Source organism: Rhinatrema bivittatum, chromosome 2 (assembly GCF_901001135.1).
Source record: "Rhinatrema bivittatum chromosome 2, aRhiBiv1.1, whole genome shotgun sequence".
Taxonomy (NCBI): domain Eukaryota; kingdom Metazoa; phylum Chordata; class Amphibia; order Gymnophiona; family Rhinatrematidae; genus Rhinatrema; species Rhinatrema bivittatum.
This window is the reverse complement of record NC_042616.1, coordinates 461866272-461884417: the sequence shown is the minus strand read 5'-3', so window position 1 is coordinate 461884417 and position 18146 is coordinate 461866272. Positions and strand designations below refer to the sequence as shown.

General features: G+C 43.6%; 1 protein-coding gene across 1 annotated transcript in view; it reads right to left on the bottom strand.

Moving 5' to 3' along the window:
- The window catches only part of LOC115083333 (glutamate decarboxylase 1-like), a 170374-nt gene that overhangs the window by 27849 nt on the left and 124379 nt on the right, over positions 1-18146 (bottom strand). The window contains exons 12-13 of the mRNA XM_029587135.1: positions 17999-18106; positions 15694-15783 (exon numbers count right to left, since the gene is read on the bottom strand). Of these exons, the coding sequence (XP_029442995.1) occupies positions 15694-15783; positions 17999-18106 (198 nt within the window). The remainder of the gene's footprint in view (positions 1-15693; positions 15784-17998; positions 18107-18146) is intronic.

Below are 18146 nucleotides of genomic sequence, written 5' to 3'. Positions count from 1 at the left end.
ACCCCGACGTCCCACTGAGGAAAATTCCCGCTCTCCACCTGTGGTGGGGTACGCCCCCAGCATAATCCCACTTTCCACCAAAGCAGAAGAACCCATGCAGCTGGTCCGAAGGCATCTGTCCCCAGAGGAATACCTCAGATAGAGGCATTTGGGTCTGTGCCTGTACTGCGGGGCTGCAGGGCACCGCTTATCATCTTGTTCCTGTCCATCTGGGAAACTTCCTGGCCTAAGTTCAATTGAGGTCCTGAACTTGGGCACTACTACTCAAGCCCCTCATTTGACACTACCAGTCACCCTGACCTGGGACTCTCGTTCTTTCCCTGCCTTGGCTCTAACTGACTCAGGAGCAGGTGGCAATTTCATCATCAAGGACCTGATCCACCGCATAGGCATCTCCACTCATGCTATCGAGAAACTGCTACTCATCGCCTCCATCCATGGTGACCCACTACCCGAAGGATCTCCCTTGTGAAGGAACCCATTCACCTCCTCACCGGGGCCCTGCACGAAGAGGAGGTCCAGTTCTTCATTTTAGAAAATCCATCCATCCAGTGGTTTTAGGATTACCGTGGATCCAGCACCACATTACCCAGTTTGACTGGGAGACCTTATAACTCGTCGAGTGGAGTCCAGCCTGTCGTCACACCTGCCTCAAGAGAATGGGACCACCCCCAGTGATTCCCATCACTGTGGCCAGTTCCAGTCTCCCTCCTCCATATGCTGAATTTGAGGATCTATTTTCCAAGCAGAAGGCGAATATACTTCTGCCCCTTCGCAAGTTTGATTGCCCTATTGAGTTGCTGCCTGGCACCATGCCTCCTAGGGGCAGAACTTACCCACTGTCTGTACCAGAAACCTGAGCAATGTTGGAGTACATCCAAGAGAACCTGGCTAAACATTTCATCCTTCCCTCCACGTGGCCCGCAGGCGCGGGTTTTTTCTTCAACACAAAGAAGGATGGGTTTCTACAACCATGCATCGATTACTGCTGCTTAAATGCCATTACCCACAAGGACAGGTATCCTCTACCTTTAATCCACAGAGTTATTTGACTGCCTATAGGGTGCTACCATCTTCACCAAGCTAGATCTGTGAGGCACCTATAACTTGATCCGCATTCGTCCTGAAGACGTCTGGAAAACAGCGTTCAATACCAGGGATAGACACTACGAATACCTCGTAATACCATTTAGACTTTGTAGTGCCCCTGCGGTATTCCAACACATGATAAATTAAATCTTCCATGACCTTTTTTACACCAAGGTCGTCGCGTACTTGGACAACATCCTTATCTTTTCTAAGGATTTGACCACTCACCATACCAATGTCCGTACGGTGCTTCAGTACTTTAGGAAGAATCACTTGTTTGCCAAGGTCGATAAGTGCCTTTTTGAAAAGTCAAGCTTCCTTTCTTAGGTTACATCATCTCCCAACATGGCTTCATGATGGTTTCCAGCAAGTTAAAAGGCATCCAGGAATGGCCCAGGCCTGTGGGCCTTCGAGCACTTCAATGATTTCTAGTATTCACCAACTACTTGTTGTGATCCTGCCTGCGACAGGAACAGGCAGTCCCTTACCATCCTTCTACCTCGAACGCGGTCAGCCTGGCCGCTGCCAATGCCGTCTCACGGCAGGCCAAGATGCGACGCTCCTGGCTCCTCCACAGTCCTAGTGCACCTCCCGGACTGTTGTTCCTGCTGTTTCACGGCTTTTAGCCGCTGCCGGGATTTCTTCGCAGCATGTTAGGCTTGTTAGGCTCTTAGGCTCTTTGTTAATCAAGGGAGCAGTGAGTCACTCAGGCTGACTAACTGAAGTTAGACTGTTTGGATTTCCCAACCCACCCATCCCTAGCTCATCCCTTAATTTATAGGCAGGTGCCACTTTCACACAAAAAAAAACAAAAAAAAAACATCAACAAAAACTTTATTGAGAATTCGATCAGACCCCGGTAGGCCACTACCAGACACATAGTGAATTCACTAATACATTTAAAGGAAGTTAGACACATTCCTACTCTCATAGCAACCTAAAACTTAACTAGGAACTGATCAAAATTGAGATGAAGGCAGTAGTCCAGCAGCAAGAGCGGGGCTTCCCAGTCTTTTGCATCGAGTGTCACATGTATGATTTTTTACCCACCGGTGAGAAGTTGTACATGTGCACGCGATGCAAAGAGCTCCTGGCTCTCAGAGAATGAGTCCGATCTCTGGATGCTAGAGTGGCAGACCTAGAGGAGCTGAGGCAGACAGAGAGGTATATAGATGGGATCTTCAGGGACATAGTAGTCAAGTCCCAACTTCAGACTGGCAGCCCTGATGCTGCCTTGGAGGAAGAAGGTCTCATGATGGGAGAGCACCAACCAGATGCAGCAGGAAAGGATCCTGTAGCAAGGACCTGCTCTCCAGGTGATGCATTGTCGTTTCGCACTGAGGATATCTCCCCAAGGCCTACTGCCCAGGAGGGAAGGGTTAGGTCGGCCATCATAGTTTGTGATTCGATTATTAGGAATGTAGATAGCTGGGTGGCTGGTGGGCATGAAGATTGCCTGGTAACATGCCTACCTGGTGCGAAGGTGGTGGACCTCACGCCTCACCTAGATAGGATTTTAGACAGTGCTGGGGAGGAGCCGGCTGTCGTGGTGCATGTGGGCACCAATGACATAGGAAAATGTGGGAGGGAGGTTCTGGAAGCCAAATTTAGGCTCTTAGGTAGAAAGCTTAAATCCAGAACCTCCAGGGTAGCATTCTCTGAAATGCTCCCTGTTCCACGCGCAGGTCACCAGAGGCAGGCAGAGCTCCGGAGTCTCAATGCGTGGATGAGACGATGGTGCAAGGCAGAGGGATTCAGTTTTGTTAGGAACTGGGGAACCTTTTGGGAAAGGGGGAGTCTTTTCCGAAGGGATGGGCTCCACCTTAACCAGGGTGGAACCAGACTGCTGGCGCTAACCTTTAAAAAGGAGATAGAGCAGCTTTTTAACTAGAACAAAGGGAAAAGCCGACAGTCACTCAGCGCATGGTTTGGAGAGAGGTATCATCAAAGGATACTAATGTTGCATCAGAATTAGGGCATCCCGACAGTGAGGTTCCAATAATTAGAAAAATAGTCCAAGTGCCTGTAACAAAAACTCACCTGAGCTAAAAAATTCTAACTTATCCCTATCAATTAAAAAGCAGAATGAAAATACAAACAAAATACAAACTTTGAAATGTTTGTATGTTAATGCCAGAAGTCTAAGAAGTAAGATGGGAGAATTAGAATGTATAGCAGTGAATGACGACATAGACTTAATTGGCATCTCAGAGACATGGTGCAAAGAGGATAACCAATGGGACAGTGCTATACCAGGGTACAAATTATATGGCAATGACAGAGAGGAGCACCCAGGAGGAGGTGTCGCGCTTTATGTCCGGGATGGCATAGAGTCCAACAGGATAAACATCCTGCATGAAACTAAATACAAAATTGAATCTTTATGGGTAGAAATCCCTTGTGTGTAGGGGAAGACTATAGTAATAGGGGTATACTACCGTCCACCTGGTCAAGATGGTGAGACGGACAGTGAAATGCTAAGAGAAATTAGGGAAGCTAACCAAATTGGTAGTGCAGTAATAATGGGAGACTTCAATTACCCCAATATAGACTGGGTAAATGTATCATCGGGTCACGCTGAGAGATAACGTTCCTGGATGGAATAAATGATAGCTTTATGGAGCAATTGGTTCAGGAACCAACGAGAGAGGGAGCAATTTTAGATCTAATTCTCAGTGTAGCACAGGACTTGGTGAGAGAGGTAACGGTGGTGGGGCCGCTTGGCAATAGTGATCATAATATGATCAAATTTTATTTAATGACTGGAAAAGGAACAGTGTGCAAATCTAAGGCTCTCGTGCTAAACTTTCAAAAGGGAAACTTTGATAAAATGAGAAAAATTGTTAGAAAAAAACTGAAAGGAGCAGCTACAAAAGTAAAAATTGTCCAAGAGGTGTGGTCATTGTTAAAAAATACCATTCTTGGAGCACAGTCCAGATGTATTCCACACATTAAGAAAGGTGGAAAGAAGGCAAAAAAATTACCGGCATGATTAAAAGGGGAGGTGAAAGAAGCTATTTTAGCCAAAAGATCATAATTCAAAAATTGGAACAAGGATCCAACAGAAGAAAATAGGATAAAGCATAAACATTGGCAAGTTAAATGTAAGACATTGATAAGACAGGCTAAGAGAGAATTTGAAAAGAAGTTGGCTGTAGAGGCAAAAACTCACAGTAAAAACTTTTTAAAATATATCCGAAGCAGAAAGCCTGTGAGGGAGTCAGTTGGACCGTTAGATGATCGAGGGGTTAAAGGGGCACTTAGAGAAGATAAGGCCATCGCGGAAAGATTAAATGATTTCTATGCTTCAACATACTGAAGTGGATGTTGGGGAGGTACCCGTAATGGAGAAGGTTTTCATGGGTAATGATTCAGATGGACTGAATCAAATCACGGTGAACCTAGAAGATGTGGTAGGCCTGATTGACAAACTGAAGAGTAGTAAATCACCTGGACCGGATGGTATACACTCCAGAGTTCTGAAGGAACTAAAAAATGAAATTTCAGACCTATTAGTAAAAATTTGTAACATCATTAAAATCATCCATTGTACCTGAAGACTGGAGGATAGCAAATGTAACTCCAATATTTAAAAAGGACTCCAGAGGCGATCCGGGAAACTACAGACCAGTTAGCCTGACTTCAGTGCCAGGAAAAATAGTGGAAAGTGTTCTAAACATCAAAATCACAGAACATATAGAAAGACATGGTTTAATGGAACAAAGTCAGCATGGCTTTACCCAGGGCAAGTCTTGCCTCACAATTCTGCTTCACTTTTTTGAAGGAGTTAATAAACATGTGGATAAAGGTGAACCGGTAGATATAGTATACTTGGATTTTCAGAAGGCGTTTGACAAAGTTCCTCATGAGAGGTTTCTAGGAAAAGTAAAAAGTCATGGGATAGGTGGCGATGTCCTTTCGTGGATTGCAAACTGGCTAAAAGACAGGAAATAGAGAGTAGGATTAAATGGGCAATTTTCTCAGTGGAAGGGAGTGGACAGTGGAGTGCCTCAGGGATCTGTATTGGGACCCTTACTTATAAATGAGCTGGAAAGAAATACGACGAGTGAGATAATCAAATTTGCAGATGACACAAAATTGTTCAGAGTAGTTAAATCACAAGCAGATTGTGATAAATTGCAGGAAGACCTTGTGAGACTGGAAAATTGGGCATCCAAATGGCAGATGAAATTTAATGTGGATAAGTGCAAGGTGATGCATATAGGGAAAAATAACCCATGCTATAATTACACAATGTTGGGTTCCATATTAGGTGCTACAACCCAAGAAAGAGATCTAGGTGTCATAGTGGATAACACATTGAAATCGTCGGTACAGTGTGCTGCGGCAGTCAAAAAAGCAAACAGAATGTTGGGAATTATTAGAAAGGGAATGGTGAATAAAACGGAAAATGTCAAAATGCCTCTGTATCGCTCCATGGTGAGACCACACCTTGAATACTGTGTACAATTCTGGTCGCCGCATCTCAAAAAAGATATAATTGCGATGGAGAAGGTACAGAGAAGGGCTACCAAAATGATAAGGGGAATGGAACAACTCCTCTATGAGGAAAGGCTAAAGAGGTTAGGAATTTTCAGCTTGGAGAAGAGACGACTGAGGGGGGATATGATAGAGGTGTTTAAAATCATGAGAGGTCTAGAACGGGTAGATGTGAATCGGTTATTTACTCTTTCAGATAGTAGAAAGACTAGGGGGCACTCCATGAAGTTAGCATGGGGCACATTTGAAACTAATCGGAGAAAGTTCTTTTTTACTCCTCGCACAATTAAACTCTGGAATTTGTTGCCAGAGGATGTGGTTAGTGCAGTTAGTATAGCTGTGTTTAAAAAAGGATTGGATAAGTTCTTGGAGGAGAAGTCCATTACCTGCTATTAAGTTCACTTAGTGAATAGCCACTGCCATTAGAAATGGTAACATGGAATAGACTTAGTTTTTGGGTACTTGCCAGGTTCTTATGGCCTGGATTGGCCACTGTTGGAAACAGGATGCTGGGCTTGATGGACCCTTGGTCTGACCCAGTATGGCATTTTCTTATGTTCTTATATTCTTATGAAGCTTTTGCTGCTGCTGCCTGCTTTCTTCTTCACAGCAGGGCTGCTGCCGCTACCGCCGCTGTCCTCTGGTCCTTCCACATGACAGGGATGCCACCGATGCATCTCCCTTTCCTGCTTTACCTTAGGCATGGGCGCACGCCCCTCGTTGATATTTAAAGGGCCAACGGCGAGAAAAGCCCCACGGCCCTCAATGATGACATCATCAGCCTTCACTGGATCAGCTGCTGTTCCTCAGTGCCTTCAGATCCAGTCTTCATAGTGTCTGTGGTCTTCTGTGGATCCAGGTCTTCCGTGGTCTTCCTGTGCCTTGATGGATCTTCATTCTGTGTTCTTCATGTTCTTGAACTTCGTCTCCTTGATGTTCCTGGTCTCATCCCTCATCGGAGCTCCTGCGTCACCTGTCTTCTATTCCTTATGTTCCAGATGTTCAGTGTCCTGATGTCCTGTGTCCTTAGGTGCCATATTAGCCTTGATTTCACCCAGAAGTTTTGCTTCAGTTCCTGGATACTTTTAAACTTGCTCTTTGCCCAGAGAATTTTTTGTCTTAGTTCCTGGACACTCTGATAACCTATTCCTAGTCCAGAATTTTTCCTCCCAGTTTCCTGGACATTTAATACCTTGCTTTAGCCAATTTTATTTTCTTTTGCTGCTTGTGTCTCTCATCTACAGCTGTTTGGATCCCACGACCTACAGAAGGCACCTGCATCTAGATCATCTCCGAGTTCAATCCATCCTGGAACCTTCTCGACCTGAAGGAGGCGCCTGCCTCTGTTCCAGAGCCCATCTCCGTTCTTTCCACTGCGATGCTGGCTCATCTCCCTGGGTTCTACTCGACCTGCAGGAGGCACCTGCACCCTATACCTGTCCTTGTCTCGTCACTTCCAACCCATCTCCTGCTCGTACTGTCCTGGTGCTTGCCCTGGGGACATCTTCAGCTTAAACTTATCTCCGCTTCTGCAAGTGGCGATTCCAGTCATGGATTCCACATCAGTTCTTCACAGATGTCACCTTCTTGACTTTAACATGGCGAGTCGCCTCAAATCCACAGCTACAATCCAGCCCTTGCCTCAAACAAGTGGGTTCTTGTTATGGTTAGAGGAGTGGACCCTTGGTCCGGTGATGTCCGTTAGGCCCACTGTCGGAAGGCGAGGCCAGTCCTCAGAATTGCTTGTAGGGTTGAAGAAGATCTGGATGCAGGCGCCTCCTGCAGGTCGTGTTTTCCAGATAGCTGGTGCCTCCAGCGGGTCGAGAGAGCAGATGCTGACACCTTCAGCAGGTCGAAGAGCCAGGACCAAGGAGCGCTCAGCAGCCAAGCCAGGGGTCAAGAGCCAGAAAGTTCCGCAGCCAGTCCAGGGGTCGAGAGCCAGAAAGTCCCACAGCCAGTCCAGGGGTCGAGAGCCAGAAAGTACCGCAGCCAGTCCAGGGGTCAAGATCCAGAAGGTACAGCAGCCAGTCCAGAGATCAAGCATGGAGGAAACAAGCAGGAACCACAATCAGGGACAAACACAGGAGCCAAGAAGCCAAGGCAAGGTCTGAAGGCTCAGACCTTGCCTTAAATAGTTCCCTGAAGATTGGGGCTGGCAGGAAGGAACCGTCCTACTTCCAGTAGGGGTTCCTTTAAATCTAGGCTATAGCCGCCCGCGCGGCCCTAGAGAACTTCAGGGGGTGGAGCTTAGCTGCGCGGGGAAGATGCCGCGGCCATGTTGATGCAGCAGCTGCTGCTACAGAAGGAACTTATATGTTTCTCTTGGCTCTTAGTAACCTTTTGGTTCTATTTCCCTTCCACCCCCACCATTAATGTAGAGAGCAGTGTTGGAGCTGCATCTAAGTGAAATATCTAGCTTAATTAGTTAGGGGTAGTAACCGCTGCAATAAGCAAGCTACACCCATGCTTATTTGTTTACCCAGACTATGTAATTCAATCCTTGTTGGTTGTCTGTATATAGATCCACTTTTCTTCATTTCCCCTGCCGTTGAAGCAGAGAGTTATGCTGGATATGCTTGAAGTATCAGTCTTTCTCCCCTGCCGTTGAAGCAGAGAGCTATGCTGGGTATGCTTGAAGTATCAGACTTTCTCCCCTGCCGTTGAAGCAGAGAGCTATGCTGGGTATGCTTGAAGTATCAGACTTTCTCCCCTGCCGTTGAAGCAGAGAGCTATGCTGGATATGCTTGAAGTATCATACTTTCTCCCCTGCCGTTGAAGCAGAGAGTTATGCTGGATATGGATTAGAACTCAGACTGTGTTTGCGTATCCAGCCATGGCCAATGGCACGGATACCCTGTCACATGGTAAGGGCAAAGGGGCATCGGCGCCATTTTATTTTAGCGCAGCTGATGCCTGGGAACGGGAAATCGTCCCCTGAGGCCCCCCTGGACCACCAGGTAATGTTAAAAGGTTTTGGGGGGGTCGGGAGGGTGGGGGGTCAATTTAAAGGGTCGGGTGGGTTTTTTTTAGCAGCGCGGGCCTCCCTAAAAAAAAAATTAGCGATGTGAATTGGAATCGTAAACGATTCCAATTCACATATCTTAACGATCAGATTCCCGCCCCCCCCCCCCCCCCCCCAGCCGAACCTGATCGTTAAGACGATCTGGCACACGATTCACATCTCTACTATCATCTGATTTCCGGACAGTAGATAAGGGTAATCCTAAATATAATGCATTACAGTAGTAATGCATTATATTTACGACTACCCTTATCTACAATACATCTTCTACAACTTGTTCAAAACGCAACTGCGAGAATGCTTTACAACTAATCACGAAAAGAACACATAACTCCCATATTACAACACCTGCATTGTCTTCCTATAACCCATTGCATTACATACAAAATTCTGTCCACTATCCATAATTTACTCTATAACCCTAATTCAGTATGGTTCTGCTCCTTGTTGAGAATATATAAACCGTCAAGACAACTCCGATCTATGGACAAATGTTTGCTAGAAATTCCATCAGTCAGAACCGTCAGTTTAGCGTTAATACGTAAAAGAACTTTCTCTGTATCAGGTCTGACATTGTGGAACATTCTTCCTGAAAAAATACGACTGATATCAAATAATAAAGAATTCAAAAAAATGCTAAAAACGTATCTGTTTAATAATGCTTATAGAACATAACAATTGCAGATATACTACTTGATCGTAATACTCTGAGGCCAAATTTCTTTGTATGTATTGTATTTTATTGTATTACCTCTGTTTTTAAATTATGATTGTGTATTTGTAAACCACCTAGACGGACATGTAAATGCCTTATTGTGCGGTATATAAAAACTTTTAAATAAATAAATACATAATAAAGTTATGTGGCAGGGGACCCCAGCACATGCCCGTGCACCCCCACCGCACCCCTTTTTCTAAACTTTTGACTTCTGTGCATGGCGGAAGATACATTGCGTACTTGGGCAGCTTATAAAATCTGCTCAGCATGCGCTGACTCAACTTGAGCAGGTATCTCCCGGCTTTGGCGTGCGTAGGCCTTTTAAAATTCACCTCGATGAGAATTAATCTAAACTGCCTGTATATTCTACTAATAGGCAAGTTGGAAGGCAAATACAAACATATTTTAAAATGTCTGTTTTCAAATGCCAGGAGTCTGAATAGTAAGAGAATTAGAATGTATGGCATTATAAGAAGATATAAACATTATAGGCTTTCTCAGACACATGGAGGGAGGAGGATAATCCTGCAGGAGACAAAATGCACTGTGGAATACTTATCCATAGAAATATCATGCTAATAGTGGGTGTATACTACCATCCACTTAAGATGAAGAAACACACTGAAAAGCTGAGGTACCATGATCCCACTGTCAGAAAGGACTCTGAAAAGATACCAGGTGGGTAGGATGGTTAGGGTTGGGAGGGGAGGGAGTTTTTGCCTTCTGATTTTGCTGAACTGGGAAGAGGGCAGAGAGGAGGCTAGCATGTGGAACTTTGGCAGTTTGATTTTTAAAGTGTACTTGGAGAGGTTTGAGGGGGACGGAGGGGGACTCAGTCCAGCAGGGCCCATTTTTAATACAAGGAGGGGGTATTGTGGGAATTAGGCCACTTGACCTGTAGGCCACATAATTTTTTAAAACATTGTCACCACTTACCCAGCTTCTTTAGAATATAGCTGGTTTATTCTAAAGTTTTCCTGGGAATGTTTCCAGATAACTTTAGACCTGCTCCTGGGGCCGGCTGAAGTGAGACGAAATACTTAGTAACCTAATATTGGAATTAGCTGGATAGGTTTCCCAGCTATCTCATTTCTGACTCCAAAATGCCCATGACACATTAGAACATAAGAACATAAGAAAATGCCATACTGGGTCAGACTAAGGGTGATCAGGCCAGCTCTAGTCAGTCTGCTTGAAAGAGAGAGGAGAGACTACAGTCCAACTTACTTGGCAAAGCTAAGATTTCTTTAAATTAAGCCTTTTTACATAGCTTTAATTTTGCTATTCTGTCTGCTTCCCTCCCACCCTACCCCTCTACCCACCCACCCCTAGGTTGGTTGTTCTAATATAGTCTACCTAAATACAATTGGCAACAGGATAAATTGGTAATTTAGTTGTTCCTCAGGTGTTATCCATCAGACAAATTTATCAAAATGAGGACTATCCAATGTAACCATTGTGGAGCATTTATTGTCAGGGAAGTCATTTGGAAACTTAGGGCTTGCCCAAATTGTGCACAACTCTCTTCCTTGAAAAAGGAGCTGACTGAGATTAAAGATCAATTAGCTTCAATTAAAAGTAATACACCCACATTGCATTACTCAGAAAATAATTCCCCAATATCACAGAAAAGCCAGGAGTCAAGAAAAGGATTTTCAGTAGGCTCAGGTAGGCCCCACAGTCACCCATTCTTGACAGATGGGCAGCCAACAGGTATACCCCCCCCACTCAAACAGGTCATTAAGAAATTCTTTACAATCCAGGATTACAGTGGGCTCTGGTAGAATTAGACCTGTGATGAGGAGACACACAATGTACCAAATGCAAAAAGAACAACAAGCCTTCTCTATATTAAAAACTGAAGAAGTTCTTGAGAAAAACATTGAAGTGTTACCAGCAAAGAGAGAGAAAATACAATGCATGCAGAATTTCAAGATCCATAACCAAAAGAAAAATCTAATTGAGATGAATAACTCTGTCAACAGTGGCACAACTACAAAAAGAAAGAGTGAAGTGAATAACAAATCTCAACTAATATCTTATAAGGAGTCCAGGAAAAGCAATAATCTTAAAGAGAGTACCTGGAAGGCTATGACCACAAATGCTCATAGTTTGGGAAATAAAATCCCAGATCTGCAGGCCCTAATGGCTGAGGCAGAATTGGACATTGTTGCTATCACAGAAACATGGTTCACAGAATCTCATGAATGGGATACAACAATACCAGGCTACAACTTGTTAAGGAAGGACAGAGAGGATAGAAAAGGGGGAGGTGTGGCTCTTTATGTTAGAAACAACATCCAAGCATCTGAGCTACAAGGAAGTTGGGGTAAGGAAGAAGCTCTATGGCTCGACCTAAAAAAAGATGACGGAGCGTCCATTTATATTGGAGTGGTTTACAGGCCTCCAAACCAAAAGGAAGAGCTGGACAGAGATCTGGTTGAAGACATCCATAAGATAGGTAAGAAGGGAGAAGTGGTGATCGTGGGTGACTTTAATATGCCAGATGTAGACTGGAAAATCCCATCTGCAGAAACTAAAAATAGTAGAGCGATAGTGGATGCCATGCAAGTATCTTTGTTCAAACAAATGGTGTTGGAACCCATGAGAGAAGGAGCTATACTCGACTTAGTGCTCACTAATGCAGATAATGTCTCAGATGTCCAGGTGGGCGCCCACCTCAGCAGTAGTGATCATCAAACGGTATGGTTTAATATCACTAAAAGAATAGGGAAAAGAACCACAAAGACCCGAGTTTTACAGTTCAAAAACACAGACTTTGAGGAAATGGGGAAGTACCTGGAGGAAGAACTTAAAGGATGGGAGAACGAGAGAGATGTGGATCAACAGTGGACCAATCTAAAAGGAGCAATCACCAAGGCAACTGCTCTATATGTTAGAAATGTAAAGAAAAGCAAAAGAAAATTGAAACCTATCTGGTTCTCAAAGGAGGTGGCTGACAAAATTAAAGCTAAAAGAACAGCATTCAAGAAATATAAAAGATCCCAAAGGGAGGAGCACAAAGAAGAATATTTGTATCAACTGAGGGAGACAAAGAAATTAATCAAGTTGGCAAAGAGTCAAGCAGAAGAGAGGATTGCCAAGGAGATAAAAAATGGTGACAAAACATTTTTCAGATACATCAGCGAAAAGAGAAAGGTCCAAAGTGGTATAGTGAAATTGAAAGGTGGTAATGATCAATGTGTGGAGAGAGACGAAGAAATGGCAGAAATATTAAACGAATACTTCAGCTCTGTGTTCACTAAAGAAGACCCTGGAGAAGGACCATCTCTACACAACAAGAAACTGGAGGGAAGTGGAATGGATATAAATCCTTTTACAGTAGAAAATGTGTGGGAAGAGCTAAAGAACCTGAAAGTGGACAAAGCCATGGGGCCTGATGGGATTCATTCAAGGATATTGAGGGAGCTCAGAGATGTTCTGGCAGCTCAGCTGTGTGACCTGTTCAATAGATCCCTAGAAACGGGAGTGGTGCCGAGTGATTGGAGAAGAGCGGTGGTGGTCCCGCTTCACAAGAGTGGGAACAGGGAGGAGGCTGGCAACTACAGACCGGTTAGCCTCACTTCGGTGGTGAGAAAAGTAATGGAGTCACTGCTGAAAGAGAGAATAGTGAACTATCTACAATCCGGAGAATTGATGGACCAGAGGCAACATGGATTCACCAGGGGAAGATTCAGTCAGACAAATCTGATTAACTTTTTTGACTGGGTAACCAAGGAATTGGATCGAGGAAGAGCGCTTGATATCATATACTTGGATTTCAGCAAAGCTTTTGATACGGTTCCGCACAGGAGACTGGTGAATAAAACCAGAAGCTTAGGAGTGAGGGCCGAGGTGGTGACCTGGATTGCAAATTGGCTGACAGACAGAAGACAATGTGTGATGGTAAATGGAACCTTCTCTGAAGAGAGAGCGGTTTTAAGTGGTGTACCGCAAGGATCGGTGTTGGGACCGGTCCTGTTCAATATCTTTGTGAGCGACATTGCGGACGGGATAGAAGGTAAGGTTTGTCTTTTTGCGGATGACACGAAGATCAGCAACAGAGTGGACACGCCGGAAGGAGTGGAGAGAATGAGACGGGATCTAAGGAAACTGGAAGAGTGGTCGAAGATATGGCAGCTCAGATTCAATGCCAAGAAGTGCAAAGTCATGCATATGGGGAGTGGAAATCCGAATGAACTGTATTCGATGGGGGGGGGAAAGCTGATGTGCACGGAGCAGGAGAGGGACCTTGGGGTGATAGTGTCTAATGATATGAAGTCTGCGAAACAATGCGACAAGGCGATAGCAAAAGCCAGAAGAATGCTGGGCTGCATAGAGAGAGGAATATCGAGTAAGAAAAGGGAAGTGATTATTCCCTTGTACAGGTCCTTGGTGAGGCCTCACCTGGAGTACTGTGTTCAGTTCTGGAGACCGTATCTACAAAAAGACAAAGACAAGATGGAAGCGGTACAGAGAAGGGCGACCAGGAAGGTGGAGGATCTTCATCGCATGACGTACGAGGAGAGATTGAAGAATCTAAATATGTACACCCTGGAGGAAAGGAGGAGCAGAGGTGATATGATACAGACTTTCAGATACTTGAAAGGTTTTAATGATCCAAAGACAACGACAAACCTGTTCCGTAGGAAAAAAATCAGCAGAACCAGGGGTCACGATTTGAAGCTCCAGGGAGGAAGATTCAGAATCAATGTCAGGAAGTATTTCTTCACGGAGAGGGTGGTGGACGCCTGGAATGCCCTTCCGGAGGATGTGGTGAAGACCAGAACTGTGAAGGACTTCAAAGGGGCGTGGGATAAACACTGTGGATCCATAAAGTCAAGAGGCCACCAATGAAGAGTGGGTGACTCACCAGAATGACAGCTACTGCCTGGAGACAATACCCTTATTCAATAAACATACACATGCTTACTGTGACTCCAACATCGCTCTAAGCTTCAACAGCAAGAGGAAATGTGGAAAAATGGATTTACACTCACAAAGAGGGGAGTAGCTGGCTTGTTACGGCGGTTACTACCCTAAACCAAATAAGCCTGATACTTCACCTTCAATGCATATACAGCATAGTTCTCTGCTTCAACGACAGGGGAGAAGAAAAAAGGGTTCACACTCACAAAGCGGAGTAGCTGGCTTGTTACGGCGGTTACTACCCCAACCAAATGTGTCTGATACTTCACTTTCGATGCATATCCAGCATGGCTCTCTGCTTCAACGGCATGGGAGAAGACTGATACATCACGCATTTCCAGCATAGCTCCCTGCTTCAACAGCAGGGGAGAAGAAAAACAACCAATAAGGACTGTATAACATAGTCTGGGTAAAACAAATAAGCATGGGTGTAGCTTGCTTATTGCGGCGGTTACTACCCCTACTACCCCTAACTAATCAAGCTAGATATTTCAATGGTGGGGGAGGAAGGTAAATAGAACCAAGAGCTAAGAGAAACAGATAAGTACGAGAGAAAAAATGTGTGAAGCTTGCTGGGCAGACTGGATGGGCCGTTTGGTCTTCTTCTGCCGTCATTTCTATATTTCTATGTTTCTAAGGGTCCATCAAGCCCAGCATCCTGTTTCCAACAGTGGCCAATCCAGGCCATAAGAACCTGGCAAGTACCCAAAAACTAGTCTAGTCCATGTTACCATTGCTAGTAATAGTATTGGATATTATCTAAGTCAACTTAATTAATAGCAGGTAATGGACGTCTCCTCCAATAACTTATCCAATCCTTTTTTAAACACAGCTATACTAACTGCACTAACCACATCCTCTGCCAACAAATTCCAGAGTTTAATTGTGCTAATTTGTAGCTGGATGGTGACTTCTCTAGCTAAAATTTAGCCAGATAATTTCCTGTGATATTGAAGTGTCAGCATTTATCAGGATAACTTATACATTATCCAGCTAAATGCCTTTGAATAATGGCTCAATATGTTTCAGCTGTTATGGCCATAGACTAGACTGAATTGAACAAGAGCCCAGGGTAAAAGGTTCTGTATGCCACTGCTAATTTATTGATGTATCCAGACCCTCACTCTTGCAATACATTTAAATAAACCTTCTCTCTCTGTACTAACTCTGTCAATAATTAACTGTTGATTCCCACAGCAGTCTGTTGGCAATCTGGTTATATTTCATTAATTTAGAGGACGCTATTTGAAGAAGTTCACCAATTTCCCATTCATTTATAGCTACACAGTTTTTTTAGTGATTTTCAATATACAGTTAAATAAAATTTTTACTTTTGCAATACAAATAACTGCTAGACATCTGGAATGCATTCAATCCATGTTATCTGAAAAGATAAAATGACCTTTATAGGCCAATTCTCTAACTGGAATCTCACCTGATCAAGTTTTTTGTTTCGCTCTGTTTTATTTTGAATTTTTCTGAGACTTTGTGGAATATACCAGAAGCAAACATTTGTGAGTTCAGGCTGAAAAATAGTTTATAATAAAAAATATCGCAAATTAAATTAGATTATAATATAGCCTACACATAATTAAATAATATTCAAATGATGGGTCCAAAAGAAGTATTCAGTTTTTAATCTTGGATAGTATATGGTGCATTCTTTGTTTAATTTTTTTCAAACAATTTTAAAATGCTTTCCATTTGAACTTCAAATGTATTAAATACATAAGAAACTAAACAGAAAGCATTTCAATCTCGTAGAGGTACAATAAATGAGTATTGTATGGAAAACTATTATTACTTTCTTCAATCTTGCTTGTAGGGCAAACACCAGCAATTCAGATCAAATATTGTTATACATGTCAATAGACAAAACTGAATATTTATGTAAATAAGTAGGACAAGACTTATCCAGTGAACTTACATGGGATATTGAGCAATACGGCTATGCTGCTGAATATCCCCATATTTGGCTCTACTTTATTTATTTATTTTATTTAGATGCTTTTCTATACTGCCTATACAATATGTAGGTCTAAGCAGTTTACAAGGTTAAACATACATAATTAAAAGCTAACATAAAAAAAAACCAATCATAATAAGAATTATAAAAATACAAAGTGAAAAATGAACAAATTAAAATAACAAGCATCCATAAACATATAGACTTGGAAAGTGAAAGAAAGGAGGTAGGTATCATGGTTATATCTGGCTAATTTAGACCCACTCTATGGCAGGTTTAATTTCTCTGATTAACTTAATTAGATAAGTCTGAATATCGGCAGTTAACGGCTAACCAGATCATTCATCAAAATGCGTTAGGACCCAAATGAACGTTAAATGGCTCTAATATGTGCAATAAACAGCGCAATGCACCTTAGTATGTAAATTTAACATTTAGGGGCAGATTTTAGAAAAGTACGCGCCTGCGGCGCAAACAAAAGTACGCTGGATTTTAAAAGATATGCGTGTAGCCGTAACCGTGCTTATCTTTTAAAATCCGGGGTTGTGCACGCAAGGCTGTGCAAAATCGACAGCCTGCGCACGCCGAGCCGCGCAGCCTGCCTCTGTTTCCCTCCGAGGCCGCTCCGAAATTGGAGCGGCCTCGGAGGGAACTTTCCTTCTGCCTCCCCCCACCTTCCCCTCCCTTCCTCTCCCCTCCCTAACCCACCCCCCGGCCCTAACTAATTCTTCCCCCCTACCTTTATTCCAAAAGTTACACCTGCCCGAGGCAGGCGTAACTCATGTTCCAGTCCGGGAGCTGGTCCGGAGGCCGCAGTCACACCCCTGGGCTGGAACCAAGCCCGTGGCCCAGCCCCCGGAACGCCCCTGGATGACGCGCCACTGCGACCCACCCCCCCCTAGGAAAGCCCCGGTACTTACGCGCATTCCGGGTCTTGCACGTGCCGCCGAGCCTATTCAACATAGGCTTGGCGCATGCAGGGGGAACTTGGGGCAGGTTTTCGGGGGGTACGTGCGTATCTTATGCGTGTACCCCTTTAAAAATCTGCCCCTAAGTGTGCAAGTGGGACTGCATCGCACAAATCAATTCTTCTTGTACCTTTCATCGATTCAAATGATAAAGATTCTTCAGTGATATCAAATTTGCAGTTAATTTCTCTGACTATGTATGTAACACCCCACCCTGAATTGAATGTGCCCATCTACAGTGGTATTTATATAGAGAGTCCTAGTCCTCCTATTAAAGTTCTTTCTTTCTCTCTGATGTTGTAAGTCTACAATTAACCATGCCTATTTTTATTTTTTTATTGTGGGTGCTGTTTCTGTTATATTTACAACATTTTCATGAATCTAGGGGAAGTTAGCCAGATAAGTAATGCTGACCTATTATTTTCCATTGGCCATTCCTGACTTATCCGGCTATCTACTTAGCTGGATAAGTAGTTTATCCGACTAAGTGGTGAAGGCTGAATATAGCTGGATATTCAGCAGCTGCCACATAGCTGGATAAGTCCCTACTTATCTGACTAAGTAGCGCTAAATATCAGCCTATCATCTTTAAATGGAATAAAGAGGAATGAGTAGAGAAGGGAAAAGTACTATAGTATAGTAAGAACTGTATTGGTAAAAGCAAGTCAACTAATGGGCATGTGTTTTCAAGAGATGAGCCTCTGAATGAAGATATGCCTGCATCTGAGTTCTTGAATCTGTATTTTAGAAGTTGTACAGTAGACACAAAGACTGTTCAAAGGAGATCAGGGGATTTAGAAACTTACTTCAGTATCCAAAACAAGCTCAAAGTTTTCTTGGGTTTTCAACTTCTTGTACAGGTACTCTGCAAGTTCTAGACATTTGTTTATCTGAAGTTCAAAGCCACATGTGCCCTATTTAAAACACAAAGTAGAGTAAAAGGCATGCTGCACA